The sequence below is a fragment of the Atractosteus spatula genome, chromosome 5 (genome assembly GCF_055471065.1).
Source record: "Atractosteus spatula isolate fAtrSpa1 chromosome 5, fAtrSpa1.hap1, whole genome shotgun sequence".
Lineage (NCBI taxonomy): Eukaryota > Metazoa > Chordata > Actinopteri > Semionotiformes > Lepisosteidae > Atractosteus > Atractosteus spatula.
This window is the reverse complement of record NC_142710.1, coordinates 12,003,453-12,019,675: the sequence shown is the minus strand read 5'-3', so window position 1 is coordinate 12,019,675 and position 16,223 is coordinate 12,003,453. Positions and strand designations below refer to the sequence as shown.

Below are 16,223 nucleotides of genomic sequence, written 5' to 3'. Positions count from 1 at the left end.
TGAGTACACCTGCACTGACTCCCATACTGACTGAGTACACCCGCACTAACTCCCATACTGACTGACTGAGTACACCCGCACTGACTCCCATACTGACTGACTGAGTACACCCGGACTGAGTCCCATACTGACTGAGTACACCTGCACTGACTCCCATACTGACTGAGTACACCCGCACTGACTCCCCTACTGACTGACTGAGTACACCCGCACTGACTCCCATACTGACTGAGTGCACCCGCACTGACTCCCCTACTGACTGACTGAGTACACCCGCACTGACTCCCATACTGACTGAGTACACCCGCACTGACTCCCATACTGACTGAGTACACCTGCACTGACTCCCCTACTGACTGACTGAGTACACCTGCACTGACTCCCATACTGACTGAGTACACCTGCACTGACTCCCCTACTGACTGACTGAGTACACCCGCAGTGACTCCCCTACTGACTGAGTACACCCGCACTGACTCCCCTACTGACTGACTGAGTACACCCGCACTGACTCCCATACTGACTGACTGAGTACACCCGCACTGACTCCCATACTGACTGACTGAGAAAACCTGCACTGACTCCCTTATAAACTGACTGTCTGCCTTACAATCGGCTGTGCTGACTTAGAGAGCTCACTCCACCAGTGTCAGAGCTCAGGGAGCCTGTGCCTGATCACCCCCTGGGACATAACAGGTGTACTGTGGGACCATGGGAAGGGGGTTTCTGCATCTCAGGGGGACCCTGTCTTCCAGGAGTTTGGAGTTATGACTTCTCCCTTTCCATGTTAGTGCACTTTTGGGTTTATCTACGATGGTGACCAGCTGAAAGTGACCTGTCCACAGTGCAGGAAAAGCTTCTGTGCCCAGTGCAAGAAACCAGTGAGTATTCACACAGGGTGTGTGATACAGTGTGAACGTTAGACATACAGGCTGTAGTGTGTACATCTGTTTATAAGTACTGTATTGTACTGGTTGTATTGTGTATGTGCTGTACGTACAGGCTGTGCTGTACAGGCTATAGTGTGTGTTATGCATCATGTTACATAGTGTGTGATCTGTACTCCAGGGTTAGTGTGTTGATCTGATGTTTGTGTGTTTTATACAACTTCTTACATGGTGTGCTATACACTATATACAGTGTGCGTGTTATACAGAGTATGGCAGTTTGTGTTAGTGTGTGTTATGTAGCGTATGTATGGGTTTAGCATACGTCACACACTCTCTAACATGCCTATCATGTCACACACACGATATAACAACAGCTGTATAATAATCATGCTGTGCTGCCCACGCTATCATACAAGGTGCTGTTACAGTTTTTGCTGTGTGTGTTTTACACAGTGGGAACAGCAGCACGCTGGTTTGACCTGCGATCAGTTCCAGCTGTGGAAGAGAGAGAACGACCCAGAGTACCAGAGACAGGGCTTGGCTGGCTATCTCCGTGACAACGGCATCAGTAAGAAACTACGCTGTTGATTTTAGTGCTCGCTGTCTTTGCAACAACAGCATCATTACAGTCACTGTTACTGTTGTTGTTTATTCTGGCTGTCTCCATGACAACTGCATCAGTACAGCCACTGTTACTGTAGCTGATGATTCTGGCTGTCTCCGTGACAACTGCATCGGTACAGCCACTGTTACTGGAGCTGTTTATTCTGGCTATCTCCATGACAACTGACACTGCTACTGTTGCTGTTAGCTGTGGCTGTCTCTGTGACAACAGCACCGGTACAGACACTGTTACTGTTGCTGTTAGCTGTGGCTGTCTCTGTGACAACAGCACCGGTACAGACACTGTTGCTGTTGCTGTTAGCTGTGGCTGTCTCTGTGACAACAGCACCGGTACAGACACTGTTACTGTTGCTGTTAGCTGTGGCTGTCTCTGTGACAACAGCACCAGTACAGACACTGCTACTGTTGCTGTTAGCTGTGGCTGTCTCTGTGACAACAGCACCAGTACAGACACTGTTGCTGTTGCTGTTAGCTGTGGCTGTCTCTGTGACAACAGCACCAGTACAGACACTGTTGCTGTTGCTGTTAGCTGTGGCTGTCTCTGTGACAACAGCACCGGTACAGACACTATTACTGTTGCTGTTAGCTGTGGCTGTCTCTGTGACAACAGCACCGGTACAGACACTGCTACTGTTGCTGTTAGCTGTGGCTGTCTCTGTGACAACAGCACCGGTACAGACACTGTTACTGTTGCTGTTAGCTGTGGCTGTCTCTGTGACAACTGCACCGGTACAGACACTGTTACAGCAGCACCGGTACAGACACTGTTGCTGTTGCTGTTAGCTGTGGCTGTCTCTGTGACAACAGCACCGGTACAGACACTGTTACTGTTGCTGTTAGCTGTGGCTGTCTCTGTGACAACAGCACCAGTACAGACACTGCTACTGTTGCTGTTAGCTGTGGCTGTCTCTGTGACAACAGCACCAGTACAGACACTGTTGCTGTTGCTGTTAGCTGTGGCTGTCTCTGTGACAACAGCACCAGTACAGACACTGTTGCTGTTGCTGTTAGCTGTGGCTGTCTCTGTGACAACAGCACCGGTACAGACACTATTACTGTTGCTGTTAGCTGTGGCTGTCTCTGTGACAACAGCACCGGTACAGACACTGTTACTGTTGCTGTTAGCTGTGGCTGTCTCTGTGACAACAGCACCGGTACAGACACTGTTACTGTTGCTGTTAGCTGTGGCTGTCTCTGTGACAACAGCACCGGTACAGACACTGTTACAGCAGCACCGGTACAGACACTGTTGCTGTTGCTGTTAGCTGTGGCTGTCTCTGTGACAACAGCACAGGTACAGACACTGTTACTGTTGCTGTTAGCTGTGGCTGTCTCTGTGACAACAGCACCGGTACAGACACTATTACTGTTGCTGTTAGCTGTGGCTGTCTCTGTGACAACAGCACCGGTACAGACACTATTACTGTTGCTGTTAGCTGTGGCTGTCTCTGTGACAACAGCACCAGTACAGACACTGTTGCTGTTGCTGTTAGCTGTGGCTGTCTCTGTGACAACAGCACCGGTACAGACACTATTACTGTTGCTGTTAGCTGTGGCTGTCTCTGTGACAACAGCACCAGTACAGACACTGTTACTGTTGCTGTTAGCTGTGGCTGTCTCTGTGACAACAGCACCGGTACAGACAATGTTACTGTTGCTGTTAGCTGTGGCTGTCTCTGTGACAACAGCACCGGTACAGACACTGTTACAGCAGCACCGGTACAGACACTGTTGCTGTTGCTGTTAGCTGTGGCTGTCTCTGTGACAACAGCACCGGTACAGACACTGTTACTGTTGCTGTTAGCTGTGGCTGTCTCTGTGACAACAGCACCGGTACAGACACTATTACTGTTGCTGTTAGCTGTGGCTGTCTCTGTGACAACAGCACCGGTACAGACACTGTTACTGTTGCTGTTAGCTGTGGCTGTCTCTGTGACAACAGCACCAGTACAGACACTGTTACTGTTGCTGTTAGCTGTGGCTGTCTCTGTGACAACAGCACCGGTACAGACACTGTTACTGTTGCTGTTAGCTGTGGCTGTCTCTGTGACAACAGCACCGGTACAGACACTATTACTGTTGCTGTTAGCTGTGGCTGTCTCTGTGACAACAGCACCAGTACAGACACTCTTACTGTTGCTGTTAGCTGTGGCTGTCTCTGTGACAACAGCACCAGTACAGACACTGTTACTGTTGCTGTTAGCTGTGGCTGTCTCTGTGACAACAGCACCGGTACAGACAATGTTACTGTTGCTGTTAGCTGTGGCTGTCTCTGTGACAACAGCACCGGTACAGACACTGTTACTGTTGCTGTTAGCTGTGGCTGTCTCTGTGACAACAGCACCAGTACAGACACTGCTACTGTTGCTGTTAGCTGTGGCTGTCTCTGTGACAACAGCACCAGTACAGACACTGTTGCTGTTGCTGTTAGCTGTGGCTGTCTCTGTGACAACAGCACCAGTACAGACACTGTTGCTGTTGCTGTTAGCTGTGGCTGTCTCTGTGACAACAGCACCGGTACAGACACTATTACTGTTGCTGTTAGCTGTGGCTGTCTCTGTGACAACAGCACCGGTACAGACACTGTTACTGTTGCTGTTAGCTGTGGCTGTCTCTGTGACAACAGCACCGGTACAGACACTGTTACTGTTGCTGTTAGCTGTGGCTGTCTCTGTGACAACAGCACCGGTACAGACACTGTTACAGCAGCACCGGTACAGACACTGTTGCTGTTGCTGTTAGCTGTGGCTGTCTCTGTGACAACAGCACAGGTACAGACACTGTTACTGTTGCTGTTAGCTGTGGCTGTCTCTGTGACAACAGCACCGGTACAGACACTATTACTGTTGCTGTTAGCTGTGGCTGTCTCTGTGACAACAGCACCGGTACAGACACTGTTACTGTTGCTGTTAGCTGTGGCTGTCTCTGTGACAACAGCACCGGTACAGACACTATTACTGTTGCTGTTAGCTGTGGCTGTCTCTGTGACAACAGCACCAGTACAGACACTGTTGCTGTTGCTGTTAGCTGTGGCTGTCTCTGTGACAACAGCACCAGTACAGACACTGTTACTGTTGCTGTTAGCTGTGGCTGTCTCTGTGACAACAGCACCGGTACAGACAATGTTACTGTTGCTGTTAGCTGTGGCTGTCTCTGTGACAACAGCACCGGTACAGACACTGTTACAGCAGCACCGGTACAGACACTGTTGCTGTTGCTGTTAGCTGTGGCTGTCTCTGTGACAACAGCACCGGTACAGACACTGTTACTGTTGCTGTTAGCTGTGGCTGTCTCTGTGACAACAGCACCGGTACAGACACTGTTGCTGTTGCTGTTAGCTGTGGCTGTCTCTGTGACAACAGCACCGGTACAGACACTATTACTGTTGCTGTTAGCTGTGGCTGTCTCTGTGACAACAGCACCAGTACAGACACTGTTGCTGTTGCTGTTAGCTGTGGCTGTCTCTGTGACAACAGCACCGGTACAGACACTATTACTGTTGCTGTTAGCTGTGGCTGTCTCTGTGACAACAGCACCGGTACAGACACTGTTACTGTTGCTGTTAGCTGTGGCTGTCTCTGTGACAACAGCACCAGTACAGACACTGTTGCTGTTGCTGTTAGCTGTGGCTGTCTCTGTGACAACAGCACCGGTACAGACACTATTACTGTTGCTGTTAGCTGTGGCTGTCTCTGTGACAACAGCACAGGTACAGACACTGTTACTGTTGCTGTTAGCTGTGGCTGTCTCTGTGACAACAGCACCGGTACAGACACTATTACTGTTGCTGTTAGCTGTGGCTGTCTCTGTGACAACAGCACCGGTACAGACACTGTTACTGTTGCTGTTAGCTGTGGCTGTCTCTGTGACAACAGCACCGGTACAGACACTGTTACTGTTGCTGTTAGCTGTGGCTGTCTCTGTGACAACAGCACCGGTACAGACACTGTTACAGCAGCACCGGTACAGACACTGTTGCTGTTGCTGTTAGCTGTGGCTGTCTCTGTGACAACAGCACAGGTACAGACACTGTTACTGTTGCTGTTAGCTGTGGCTGTCTCTGTGACAACAGCACCGGTACAGACACTATTACTGTTGCTGTTAGCTGTGGCTGTCTCTGTGACAACAGCACCGGTACAGACACTGTTACTGTTGCTGTTAGCTGTGGCTGTCTCTGTGACAACAGCACCGGTACAGACACTATTACTGTTGCTGTTAGCTGTGGCTGTCTCTGTGACAACAGCACCAGTACAGACACTGTTGCTGTTGCTGTTAGCTGTGGCTGTCTCTGTGACAACAGCACCGGTACAGACACTATTACTGTTGCTGTTAGCTGTGGCTGTCTCTGTGACAACAGCACCAGTACAGACACTGTTACTGTTGCTGTTAGCTGTGGCTGTCTCTGTGACAACAGCACCGGTACAGACAATGTTACTGTTGCTGTTAGCTGTGGCTGTCTCTGTGACAACAGCACCGGTACAGACACTGTTACAGCAGCACCGGTACAGACACTGTTGCTGTTGCTGTTAGCTGTGGCTGTCTCTGTGACAACAGCACCGGTACAGACACTGTTACTGTTGCTGTTAGCTGTGGCTGTCTCTGTGACAACAGCACCGGTACAGACACTGTTGCTGTTGCTGTTAGCTGTGGCTGTCTCTGTGACAACAGCACCGGTACAGACACTATTACTGTTGCTGTTAGCTGTGGCTGTCTCTGTGACAACAGCACCAGTACAGACACTGTTGCTGTTGCTGTTAGCTGTGGCTGTCTCTGTGACAACAGCACCGGTACAGACACTATTACTGTTGCTGTTAGCTGTGGCTGTCTCTGTGACAACAGCACCGGTACAGACACTGTTACTGTTGCTGTTAGCTGTGGCTGTCTCTGTGACAACAGCACCAGTACAGACACTGTTGCTGTTGCTGTTAGCTGTGGCTGTCTCTGTGACAACAGCACCGGTACAGACACTATTACTGTTGCTGTTAGCTGTGGCTGTCTCTGTGACAACAGCACAGGTACAGACACTGTTACTGTTGCTGTTAGCTGTGGCTGTCTCTGTGACAACAGCACCGGTACAGACACTATTACTGTTGCTGTTAGCTGTGGCTGTCTCTGTGACAACAGCACCAGTACAGACACTCTTACTGTTGCTGTTACTGTTAGCTGTGGAAGTACTGACCCCCCTCTCTCTCAGCCTGTCCCAACTGCAGGTTCCAGTACGCTCTGTCAAAGGGGGGCTGCATGCACTTCACCTGCTCCCAGTGCCGGCACCAGTTCTGCAGCGGCTGTAACAACCCCTTCCACACCGTGAGTCTCTGTGTCTTAGTTACCGACAGTGCATAGTCTGTATGAACCCCTCTCTCTCAGTGCAGTGTTAATGTACTGGAGTGTCCAGTCAGTCAGTGTGTCTGTATGAACCCCTCTCTCTCAGTGCAGTGTTAATGTACTGGAGTGTCCAGTCAGTCAGTGTGTCTGTATGAACCCCTCTCTCTCAGTGCAGTGTTAATGTACTGGAGTGTCCAGTCAGTCAGTGTGTCTGTATGAACCCCTCTCTCTCAGTGCAGTGTTAATGTACTGGAGTGTCCAGTCAGTCAGTGTGTCTGTATGAACCCCTCTCTCTCAGTGCAGTGTTAATGTACTGGAGTGTCCAGTCAGTCAGTGTGTCTGTATGAACCCCTCTCTCTCAGTGCAGTGTTAATGTACTGGAGTGTCCAGTCAGTGTGTCTGTATTAACCCCTCTCTCTCTCAGTGCAGTGTTAATGTACTGTAGTGTCCAGTCAGTCAGTGTGTCTGTATGAACCCCTCTCTCTCAGTGCAGTGTTAATGTACTGGAGTGTCCAGTCAGTCAGTGTGTCTGTATTAACCCCTCTCTCTCAGTGCAGTGTTAATGTACTGGAGTGTCCAGTCAGTCAGTGTGTCTGTATGAACCCCTCTCTCTCAGTGCAGTGTTAATGTACTGGAGTGTCCAGTCAGTCAGTGTGTCTGTATGAACCCCTCCCTCTCTCTCTCTCAGACGGCCTGCTCAGTTCCTCACTGCTCCTTGACTGGTCTCCATGCCCATCACCCTCGTGACTGCTTCTTCTACCTACGGGACTGGGAGCCCGCCAGGCTGCAGGCCTTGTTGCAGGTAGGGAGCTCTGTCTCATCTGTGGGAGGGGACTGGTTCTGTGTCCTTGGATCCTAACTGACCAGCTATCGGGACACCCCTACTCTTACTGACAGTGTCCTGGGATCTGGACTGACCAGTCAGGACACCCCTACTCTTACTGACAGTGTCCTGGGATCTGGACTGACCAGCAGTCAGGACACCCCTACTCTTACTGACAGTGTCCTGGGATCTGGACTGACCAGCAGTCAGGACACCCCTACTCTTACTGACAGTGTCCTGGGATCTGGACTGACCAGTCAGGACACCCCTACTCTTACTGACAGTGTCCTGGGATCTGGACTGACCGGCAGTCAGGACACCCCTACTCTTACTGACAGTGTCCTGGGATCTGGACTGACCAGTCAGGACACCCCTACTCTTACTGACAGTGTCCTGGGATCTGGACTGACCAGCAGTCAGGACACCCCTACTCTTACTGATAGTGTCCTGGGATCTGGACTGACCAGTCAGGACACCCCTACTCTTACTGACAGTGTCCTGGGATCTGGACTGACCAGCAGTCAGGACACCCCTACTCTTACTGACAGTGTCCTGGGATCTGGACTGACCAGTCAGGACACCCCTACTCTTACTGACAGTGTCCTGGGATCTGGACTGACCAGCAGTCAGGACACCCCTACTCTTACTGACAGTGTCCTGGGATCTGGACTGACCAGTCAGGACACCCCTACTCTTACTGACAGTGTCCTGGGATCTGGACTGACCAGTCAGGACACCCCTACTCTTACTGACAGTGTCCTGGGATCTGGACTGACCAGTCAGGACACCCCTACTCTTACTGACAGTGTCCTGGGATCTGTACTGACCAGCAGTCAGGACACCCCTACTCTTACTGACAGCGTCCTGGGATCTGGACTGACCAGCAGTCAGGACACCCCTACTCTTACTGACAGTGTCCTGGGATCTGTACTGACCAGCAGTCAGGACACCCCTACTCTTCCTGACAGTGTCCTGGGATCTGTACTGACCAGCAGTCAGGACACCCCTACTCTTACTGACAGTGTCCTGGGATCTGGACTGACCAGTCAGGACACCCCTACTCTTACTGACAGTGTCCTGGGATCTGGACTGACCAGTCAGGACACCCCTACTCTTACTGACAGTGTCCTGGGATCTGGACTGACCAGTCAGGACACCCCTACTCTTACTGACAGTGTCCTGGGATCTGGACTGACCAGTCGGGACACCCCTACTCTTACTGACAGTGTCCTGGGATCTGGACTGACCAGTCAGGACACCCCTACTCTTACTGACAGTGTCCTGGCATATGCTGAGCTGCTAAGACGTGATGAAATGGGAGTATCAGAAATGAATATACAGTATTTGTGCTGGTTCTGCTCTTTCTGATCCACAGTCTGTATTTCTGTTGTGCAGAAAAACAACGTGGAGTTTAACACTGAGCCTCCACCTGGATCGCAGGCAGGTAGGAGTCTCACCTGTCTGAATTAAACTACATTCCAACTACAATCAAGTCAGTCTGTATGAACCCCTCTCTCTCAGTGCAGTGTTAATATACTGGAGTGTCCAGTCAGTCAGTGTGTCTGTATTAACCCCTCTCTCTCAGTGCAGTGTTAATGTACTGGAGTGTCCAGTCAGTCACCGTGTCTGTATGAACCCCTCTCTCTCAGTGCAGTGTTAATGTACTGGAGTGTCCAGTCAGTGTGTCTGTATGAACCCCTCTCTCTCAGTGCAGTGTTAATGTACTGGAGTGTCCAGTCAGTCAGTGTGTCTGTATGAACCCCTCTCTCTCAGTGCAGTGTTAATGTACTGGAGTGTCCAGTCAGTGTGTCTGTATGAACCCCTCTCTCTCAGTGCAGTGTTAATGTACTGGAGTGTCCAGTCAGTCAGTGTGTCTGTATGAACCCCTCTCTCTCAGTGCAGTGTTAATGTACTGGAGTGTCCAGTCAGTCAGTGTGTCTGTATGAACCCCTCTCTCTCAGTGCAGTGTTAATGTACTGGAGTGTCCAGTCAGTGTGTCTGTATGAACCCCTCTCTCTCAGTGCAGTGTTAATGTACTGGAGTGTCCAGTCAGTCAGTGTGTCTGTATGAACCCCTCTCTCTCAGTGCAGTGTTAATGTACTGGAGTGTCCAGTCGGTGTGTCTGTATGAACCCCTCTCTCTCAGTGCAGTGTTAATGTACTGGAGTGTCCAGTCAGTGTGTCTGTATGAACCCCTCTCTCTCAGTGCAGTGTTAATGTACTGGAGTGTCCAGTCAGTGTGTCTGTATGAACCCCTCTCTCTCAGTGCAGTGTTCATGTACTGGAGTGTCCAGTCAGTCAGTGTGTCTGTATGAACCCCTCTCTCTCAGTGCAGTGTTAATGTACTGGAGTGTCCAGTCAGTCAGTGTGTCTGTATTAACCCCTCTCTCTCAGTGCAGTGTTAATGAACTGGAGTGTCCAGTCAGTCAGTGTGTCTGTATGAACCCCTCTCTCTCAGTGCAGTGTTAATGTACTGGAGTGTCCAGTCAGTCAGTGTGTCTGTATGAACCCCTCTCTCTCAGTGCAGTGTTAATGTACTGGAGTGTCCAGTCAGTGTGTCTGTATTAACCCCTCTCTCTCAGTGCAGTGTTAATGTACTGGAGTGTCCAGTCAGTCAGTGTGTCTGTATGAACCCCTCTCTCTCAGTGCAGTGTTAATGTACTGGAGTGTCCAGTCAGTCAGTGTGTCTGTATGAACCCCTCTCTCTCAGTGCAGTGTTAATGTACTGGAGTGTCCAGTCGGTGTGTCTGTATGAACCCCTCTCTCTCAGTGCAGTGTTAATGTACTGGAGTGTCCAGTCAGTGTGTCTGTATGAACCCCTCTCTCTCAGTGCAGTGTTAATGTACTGGAGTGTCCAGTCAGTCAGTGTGTCTGTATGAACCCCTCTCTCTCAGTGCAGTGTTAATGTACTGGAGTGTCCAGTCGGTGTGTCTGTATGAACCCCTCTCTCTCAGTGCAGTGTTAATGTACTGGAGTGTCCAGTCAGTGTGTCTGTATGAACCCCTCTCTCTCAGTGCAGTGTTAATGTACTGGAGTGTCCAGTCAGTGTGTCTGTATGAACCCCTCTCTCTCAGTGCAGTGTTCATGTACTGGAGTGTCCAGTCAGTCAGTGTGTCTGTATTAACCCCTCTCTCTCAGTGCAGTGTTAATGTACTGGAGTGTCCAGTCAGTCAGTGTGTCTGTATGAACCCCTCTCTCTCAGTGCAGTGTTAATGTACTGGAGTGTCCAGTCAGTCAGTGTGTCTGTATGAACCCCTCTCTCTCAGTGCAGTGTTAATGTACTGGAGTGTCCAGTCAGTCAGTGTGTCTGTATTAACCCCTCTCTCTCAGTGCAGTGTTAATGTACTGGAGTGTCCAGTCAGTCAGTGTGTCTGTATTAACCCCTCTCTCTCAGTGCAGTGTTAATGTACTGGAGTGTCCAGTCAGTGTGTCTGTATGAACCCCTCTCTCTCAGTGCAGTGTTAATGTACTGGAGTGTCCAGTCGGTGTGTCTGTATGAACCCCTCTCTCTCAGTGCAGTGTTAATGTACTGGAGTGTCCAGTCAGTCAGTGTGTCTGTATGAACCCCTCTCTCTCAGTGCAGTGTTAATGTACTGGAGTGTCTAGTCGGTGTGTCTGTATGAACCCCTCTCTCTCAGTGCAGTGTTAATGTACTGGAGTGTCCAGTCAGTGTGTCTGTATTAACCCCTCTCTCTCAGTGCAGTGTTAATGTACTGGAGTGTCCAGTCAGTCAGTGTGTCTGTATGAACCCCTCTCTCTCAGTGCAGTGTTAATGTACTGGAGTGTCCAGTCGGTGTGTCTGTATGAACCCCTCTCTCTCAGTGCAGTGTTAATGTACTGGAGTGTCCAGTCAGTGTGTCTGTATGAACCCCTCTCTCTCAGTGCAGTGTTAATGTACTGGAGTGTCCAGTCAGTCAGTGTGTCTCTATTAACCCCTCTCTCTCTCACAGGCTTGTGTGGGGTGATGGAGCAGAAGGAGGAGGGAGTCCGATTCTTTGACGCCCCCTGTGGTGCCCAGACTCAGGCGGGGCAGGCCGGCCTGTGCGAGTGAGTGCAGTTGTTAGCTGTGAGCAGGATCACAGGTGTGAGATCTCTAGTGCTTGCCTTGCTGATCGCCTGAGCAGTGAGATGTGTAGTGATCAGAGCGGTGTGGTCCTGCTGTGACGTGTTCATTGCGATAGCACCTGTGGGGGCAGTGTGAGCGGCGGCTGCAGTTCCCCCGCCGAGCCTGCGGCGCGCAGGGGGGCGCTGTTTCCCACGTGACGCGGCCGGTCCCTCCGCAGGAAGCACTACAGGGAGTACCTGGTCAGCCTGATCAACGGGCACTCGCTGGACCCCGCGCCCGTGTACGACCTGGCCGAGCTCGGCGCCGCCTGCAGGAGGTACCAGCTGGACTGCGTGCGCGGGGACGTGGAGGACGACGGGGCCTACAGTGCGCGACTGCTGAGGGTGAGGACCGGGTCCGAACCGGGCCGGGGCACACGGGGGTGGGGAGGAAGAGGAGGAGGAGGAGGGGGGGGGAGCAAACAGGGAGGAAGTGGAGGAGAGAACAGGGAGGAAGAGGAGGAGAGAACAGGGAGCAGACAGAGAGGAAGAGGAGGAGAGAACAGGGAGGAAGAGGAGGAGAGAACAGGGAGCAGACAGAGAGGAAGAGGAGGAGAGAACAGGGAGGAAGAGTAGGAGAGAACACGGAGCAGACGGAGGAAGAGGAGGAGAGAACAGGGAGCAGACAGAGAGGAAGAGGAGGAGAGAACAGGGAGCAGACAGAGAAAGAGGAGGAGAGGACAGGGAGCAGACAGAGAGGAAGAGGAGGAGAAAACAGGGAGCAGACAGAGAGGAAGAGGAGGAGAGAACAGGGAGGAAGAGGAGGAGAGAACAGGGAGCAGACAGAGAGGAAGAGGAGGAGAGAACAGGGAGCAGACAGAGAGGAAGAGGAGGAGAGGACAGGGAGCAGACAGAGGAAGAGGAGGAGAGGACAGTGAGCAGACAGGGAGGAAGAGGAGGAGGGAACAGGGAGCAGACAGGGAGGAAGAGGAGGAGAGGACAGGGAGCAGAGAGAGGAAGAGGAGGAGAGATCAGGGACAGGGAGGAAGAGGAGGAGAGAACAGGGAGCAGACAGGGAGGAAGAGGAGGAGAGGACAGTGAGCAGACAGGGAGGAAGAGGAGGAGAGGACAGGGAGCAGACAGGGAGGAAGAGGAGGAGAGAACAGGGAGGAAGAGGAGGAGAGAACAGGGAGCAGACAGAGAGGAAGAGAGACAGGGAGCAGACGGAGGAAGAGGAGGAGAGAACAGGGAGCAGACAAAGAGGAAGAGGAGGAGAGGACAGGGAGCAGACAGGGAGGAAGAGGAGGAGAGGACAGGGAGCAGAGAGAGGAAGAGGAGGAGAGATCAGGGACAGGGAGGAAGAGGAGGAGAGAACAGGGAGCAGACAGGGAGGAAGAGGAGGAGAGGACAGGGAGCAGACAGGGAGGAAGAGGAGGAGAGGACAGTGAGCAGACAGGGAGGAAGAGGAGGAGGGAACAGGGAGCAGACAGGGAGGAAGAGGAGGAGAGGACAGTGAGCAGACAGGAAGAGGAGGAGGGAACAGGGAGCAGACAGGGAGGAAGAGGAGGAGAGGACAGGGAGCAGACAGGGAGGAAGAGGAGGAGAGGACAGGGAGCAGACAGGGAGGAAGAGGAGGAGAGGACAGGGAGCAGACAGGAAGAGGAGGAGAGAACAGGGAGCAGACAGGGAGGAAGAGGAGGAGAGGACAGTGAGCAGACAGGGAGGAAGAGGAGGAGGGAACAGGGAGCAGACAGGGAGGAAGAGGAGGAGAGGACAGGGAGCAGAGAGAGGAAGAGGAGGAGAGATCAGGGACAGGGAGGAAGAGGAGGAGAGAACAGGGAGCAGACAGAGAGGAAGAGGAGGAGAGAACAGGGAGCAGACAGGGAGGAAGAGGAGGAGAGGACAGGGAGCAGACAGGGAGGAAGAGGAGGAGGGAACAGGGAGCAGACAGGGAGGAAGAGGAGGAGAGGACAGGGAGCAGACAGGGAGGAAGAGGAGGAGGGAACAGGGAGCAGACAGGGAGGAAGAGGAGGAGAGGACAGTGAGCAGACAGGAAGAGGAGGAGGGAACAGGGAGCAGACAGGGAGGAAGAGGAGGAGAGGACAGGGAGCAGACAGGGAGGAAGAGGAGGAGAGGACAGGGAGCAGACAGAGAGGAAGAGGAGGAGAGAACAGGGAGCAGACAGGGAGGAAGAGGAGGAGAGGACAGGGAGCAGACAGGGAGGAAGAGGAGGAGGGAACAGGGAGCAGACAGGGAGGAAGAGGAGGAGAGGACAGGGAGCAGACAGGGAGGAAGAGGAGGAGGGAACAGGGAGCAGACAGGGAGGAAGAGGAGGAGAGGACAGTGAGCAGACAGGAAGAGGAGGAGGGAACAGGGAGCAGACAGGGAGGAAGAGGAGGAGAGGACAGGGAGCAGACAGGGAGGAAGAGGAGGAGAGGACAGGGAGCAGAGAGAGGAAGAGGAGGAGAGAACAGGGACAGGGAGGAAGAGGAGGAGAAGACAGGGAGCAGACAGGGAGGAAGAGGAGGAGAGGACAGGGAGCAAAGAGAGGAAGAGGAGGAGAGAACAGGGAGCAGACAGCGAGGAAGAGGAGGAGAGGACAGGGAGCAGAGAGAGGAAGAGGAGGAGAGAACAGGGACAGGGAGGAAGAGGAGGAGAGAACAGGGAGCAGACACGGAGGAAGAGGAGGAGGTGGAGAGTGAAGACTCCTGGGACGGTGCCTCATGTTCCTGCCTGTCTCTCTCTCTGTCTCAGAAGCTGATGGCTGACGTCCCCCTCGGAGACAAAGTCCCACGGAAGAAGTGACCGCCCAGCGCGCGGCCGGGGGTCCACTGGGCTGCGGGGCAGGTGGACACTGCAGCGCCCGGCCCAGGACAGGCTGCCAGTCGGTGCAGCTGGAGAGGCAGAGGACTCAGCTTGGCTTCGCTTGGCTTGGCCCGGCTCAGCTCAGCTCAGCTCAGTCCAGCTGAGAGAAACCAGGGTGTCACGTGGCTGGGCAGGCTGTTCCACTCTCCTACCACCCTCTGTGTAAAGAAGCGCTTCCTGTCCTGACTGGAGGACCTCACCCAGCTGTGTCTTGCCAGGGTAGCACCACTGATGTGGTTTCAGAGGGCTTCTCCTCGGCAAGGATGCCCACTTGTGGCGGGTGGCGGGTGGCGGGCTCGGATCAGTGTGTTCGATTGGAGATCCAGTGTTCACACAGTAGGGGTGCTGATTTACTGCTCATTGTCGTTGTCGGCCGGTTTGATTCAGAACATCCCTTTCTCTGTCCTTTCCGGGGTCAGCACAGAATAAACTGTAATGCTCAAGTGTCTGTCGGCTTCTCATTGCATTATGTCCCTGTGAGGCAGCTTATCGGGGTGTCATTGTCGAATCGGGGTGTGCGTTTCACTCTGGAGGGAGTCAGACTCCCATTTGAGTGGCTCCAGGCCTTCAACCAAGGTACAGCACCAAGCACAGAGCTGAGGAGGCTCTAACACAGATACCGACACAGCACCAAGCACGGAGCTGAGGAGGCTCTAACACAGATACCGACACAGCACCAAGCACAGAGCTGAGGAGGCTCTAACACAGATACTGACACAACCCCAAGCACAGAGCTGAGGAGGCTCTAACACAGATACCGACACAGCACCAAGCACAGAGCTGAGGAGGCTCTAACACAGATACTGACACAACCCCAAGCACAGAGCTGAGGAGGCTCTAACACAGATACCGACACAGCACCAAGCACAGAGCTGAGCAGGCTCTAACACAGATACTGACACAACCCCAAGCACAGAGCTGAGGAGGCTCTAACACAGATACCGACACAACCCCAAGCACGGAGCTGAGGAGACTCTAACACAGATACTGACACAACCCCAAGCACGGAGCTGAGCAGGCTCTAACACAGATACTGACACAACACCAAGCACGGAGCTGAGCAGGCTCTAACACAGATACCGACACAACCCCAAGCACGGAGCTGAGCAGGCTCTAACACAGATACTGACACAACCCCAAGCACAGAGCTGAGCAGGCTCTAACACAGATACTGACACAACCCCAAGCACAGAGCTGAGGAGACTCTAACACAGATACTGACACAACACCAAGCACGGAGCTGAGCAGGCTCTAACACAGATACTGACACAACCCCAAGCACAGAGCTGAGGAGGCTCTAACACAGATACCGACACAGCACCATACACAGAGCTGAGGAGACTCTAACACAGATACCGACACAGCACCAAGCACAGAGCTGAGGAGACTCTAACAGGGACACAGCACCAAGCACAGAGCTGAGCAGGCTCCAACACAGGACTACCTGACAAAGCTGGGTCTGTCGGGAGCTACAGTGATCGGTGTCACTTGCTGCGTGAGAATCTGTCGGTGGAAGGTGATGGTCAATCAGAAAGCGATTCGATTTTTAAAAAAGCAGACTATTGACAATGATCCAGCTTCGTCACGGCCAGACCCGATGCCCAGGTGTGCCTCCCGGAGCCGGGTGCTGGTCTGCAGCCGGCTGACGGGGGC

The 16,223-nt window shown here is 52.7% G+C and overlaps 1 protein-coding gene across 2 annotated transcripts in view; it reads left to right on the top strand.

Annotated features, from left to right (window-relative positions):
- rnf31 (ring finger protein 31) overlaps window positions 1-15,016 on the top strand; it is a 42,877-nt gene extending 27,861 nt beyond the window's left edge. For both annotated transcript variants that reach the window (XM_088916687.1, XM_088916686.1), the window contains 8 exons: window positions 792-881; window positions 1,344-1,458; window positions 6,709-6,821; window positions 7,528-7,641; window positions 9,058-9,106; window positions 11,612-11,708; window positions 11,945-12,110; window positions 14,460-15,016. In XM_088916687.1, the coding sequence (XP_088772813.1) occupies window positions 792-881; window positions 1,344-1,458; window positions 6,709-6,821; window positions 7,528-7,641; window positions 9,058-9,106; window positions 11,612-11,708; window positions 11,945-12,110; window positions 14,460-14,510 (795 nt within the window). In that variant the 3' untranslated portion in view covers window positions 14,511-15,016. The remainder of the gene's footprint in view (window positions 1-791; window positions 882-1,343; window positions 1,459-6,708; window positions 6,822-7,527; window positions 7,642-9,057; window positions 9,107-11,611; window positions 11,709-11,944; window positions 12,111-14,459) is intronic.
- The last annotated feature ends 1,207 nt before the right edge of the window (window positions 15,017-16,223 follow it).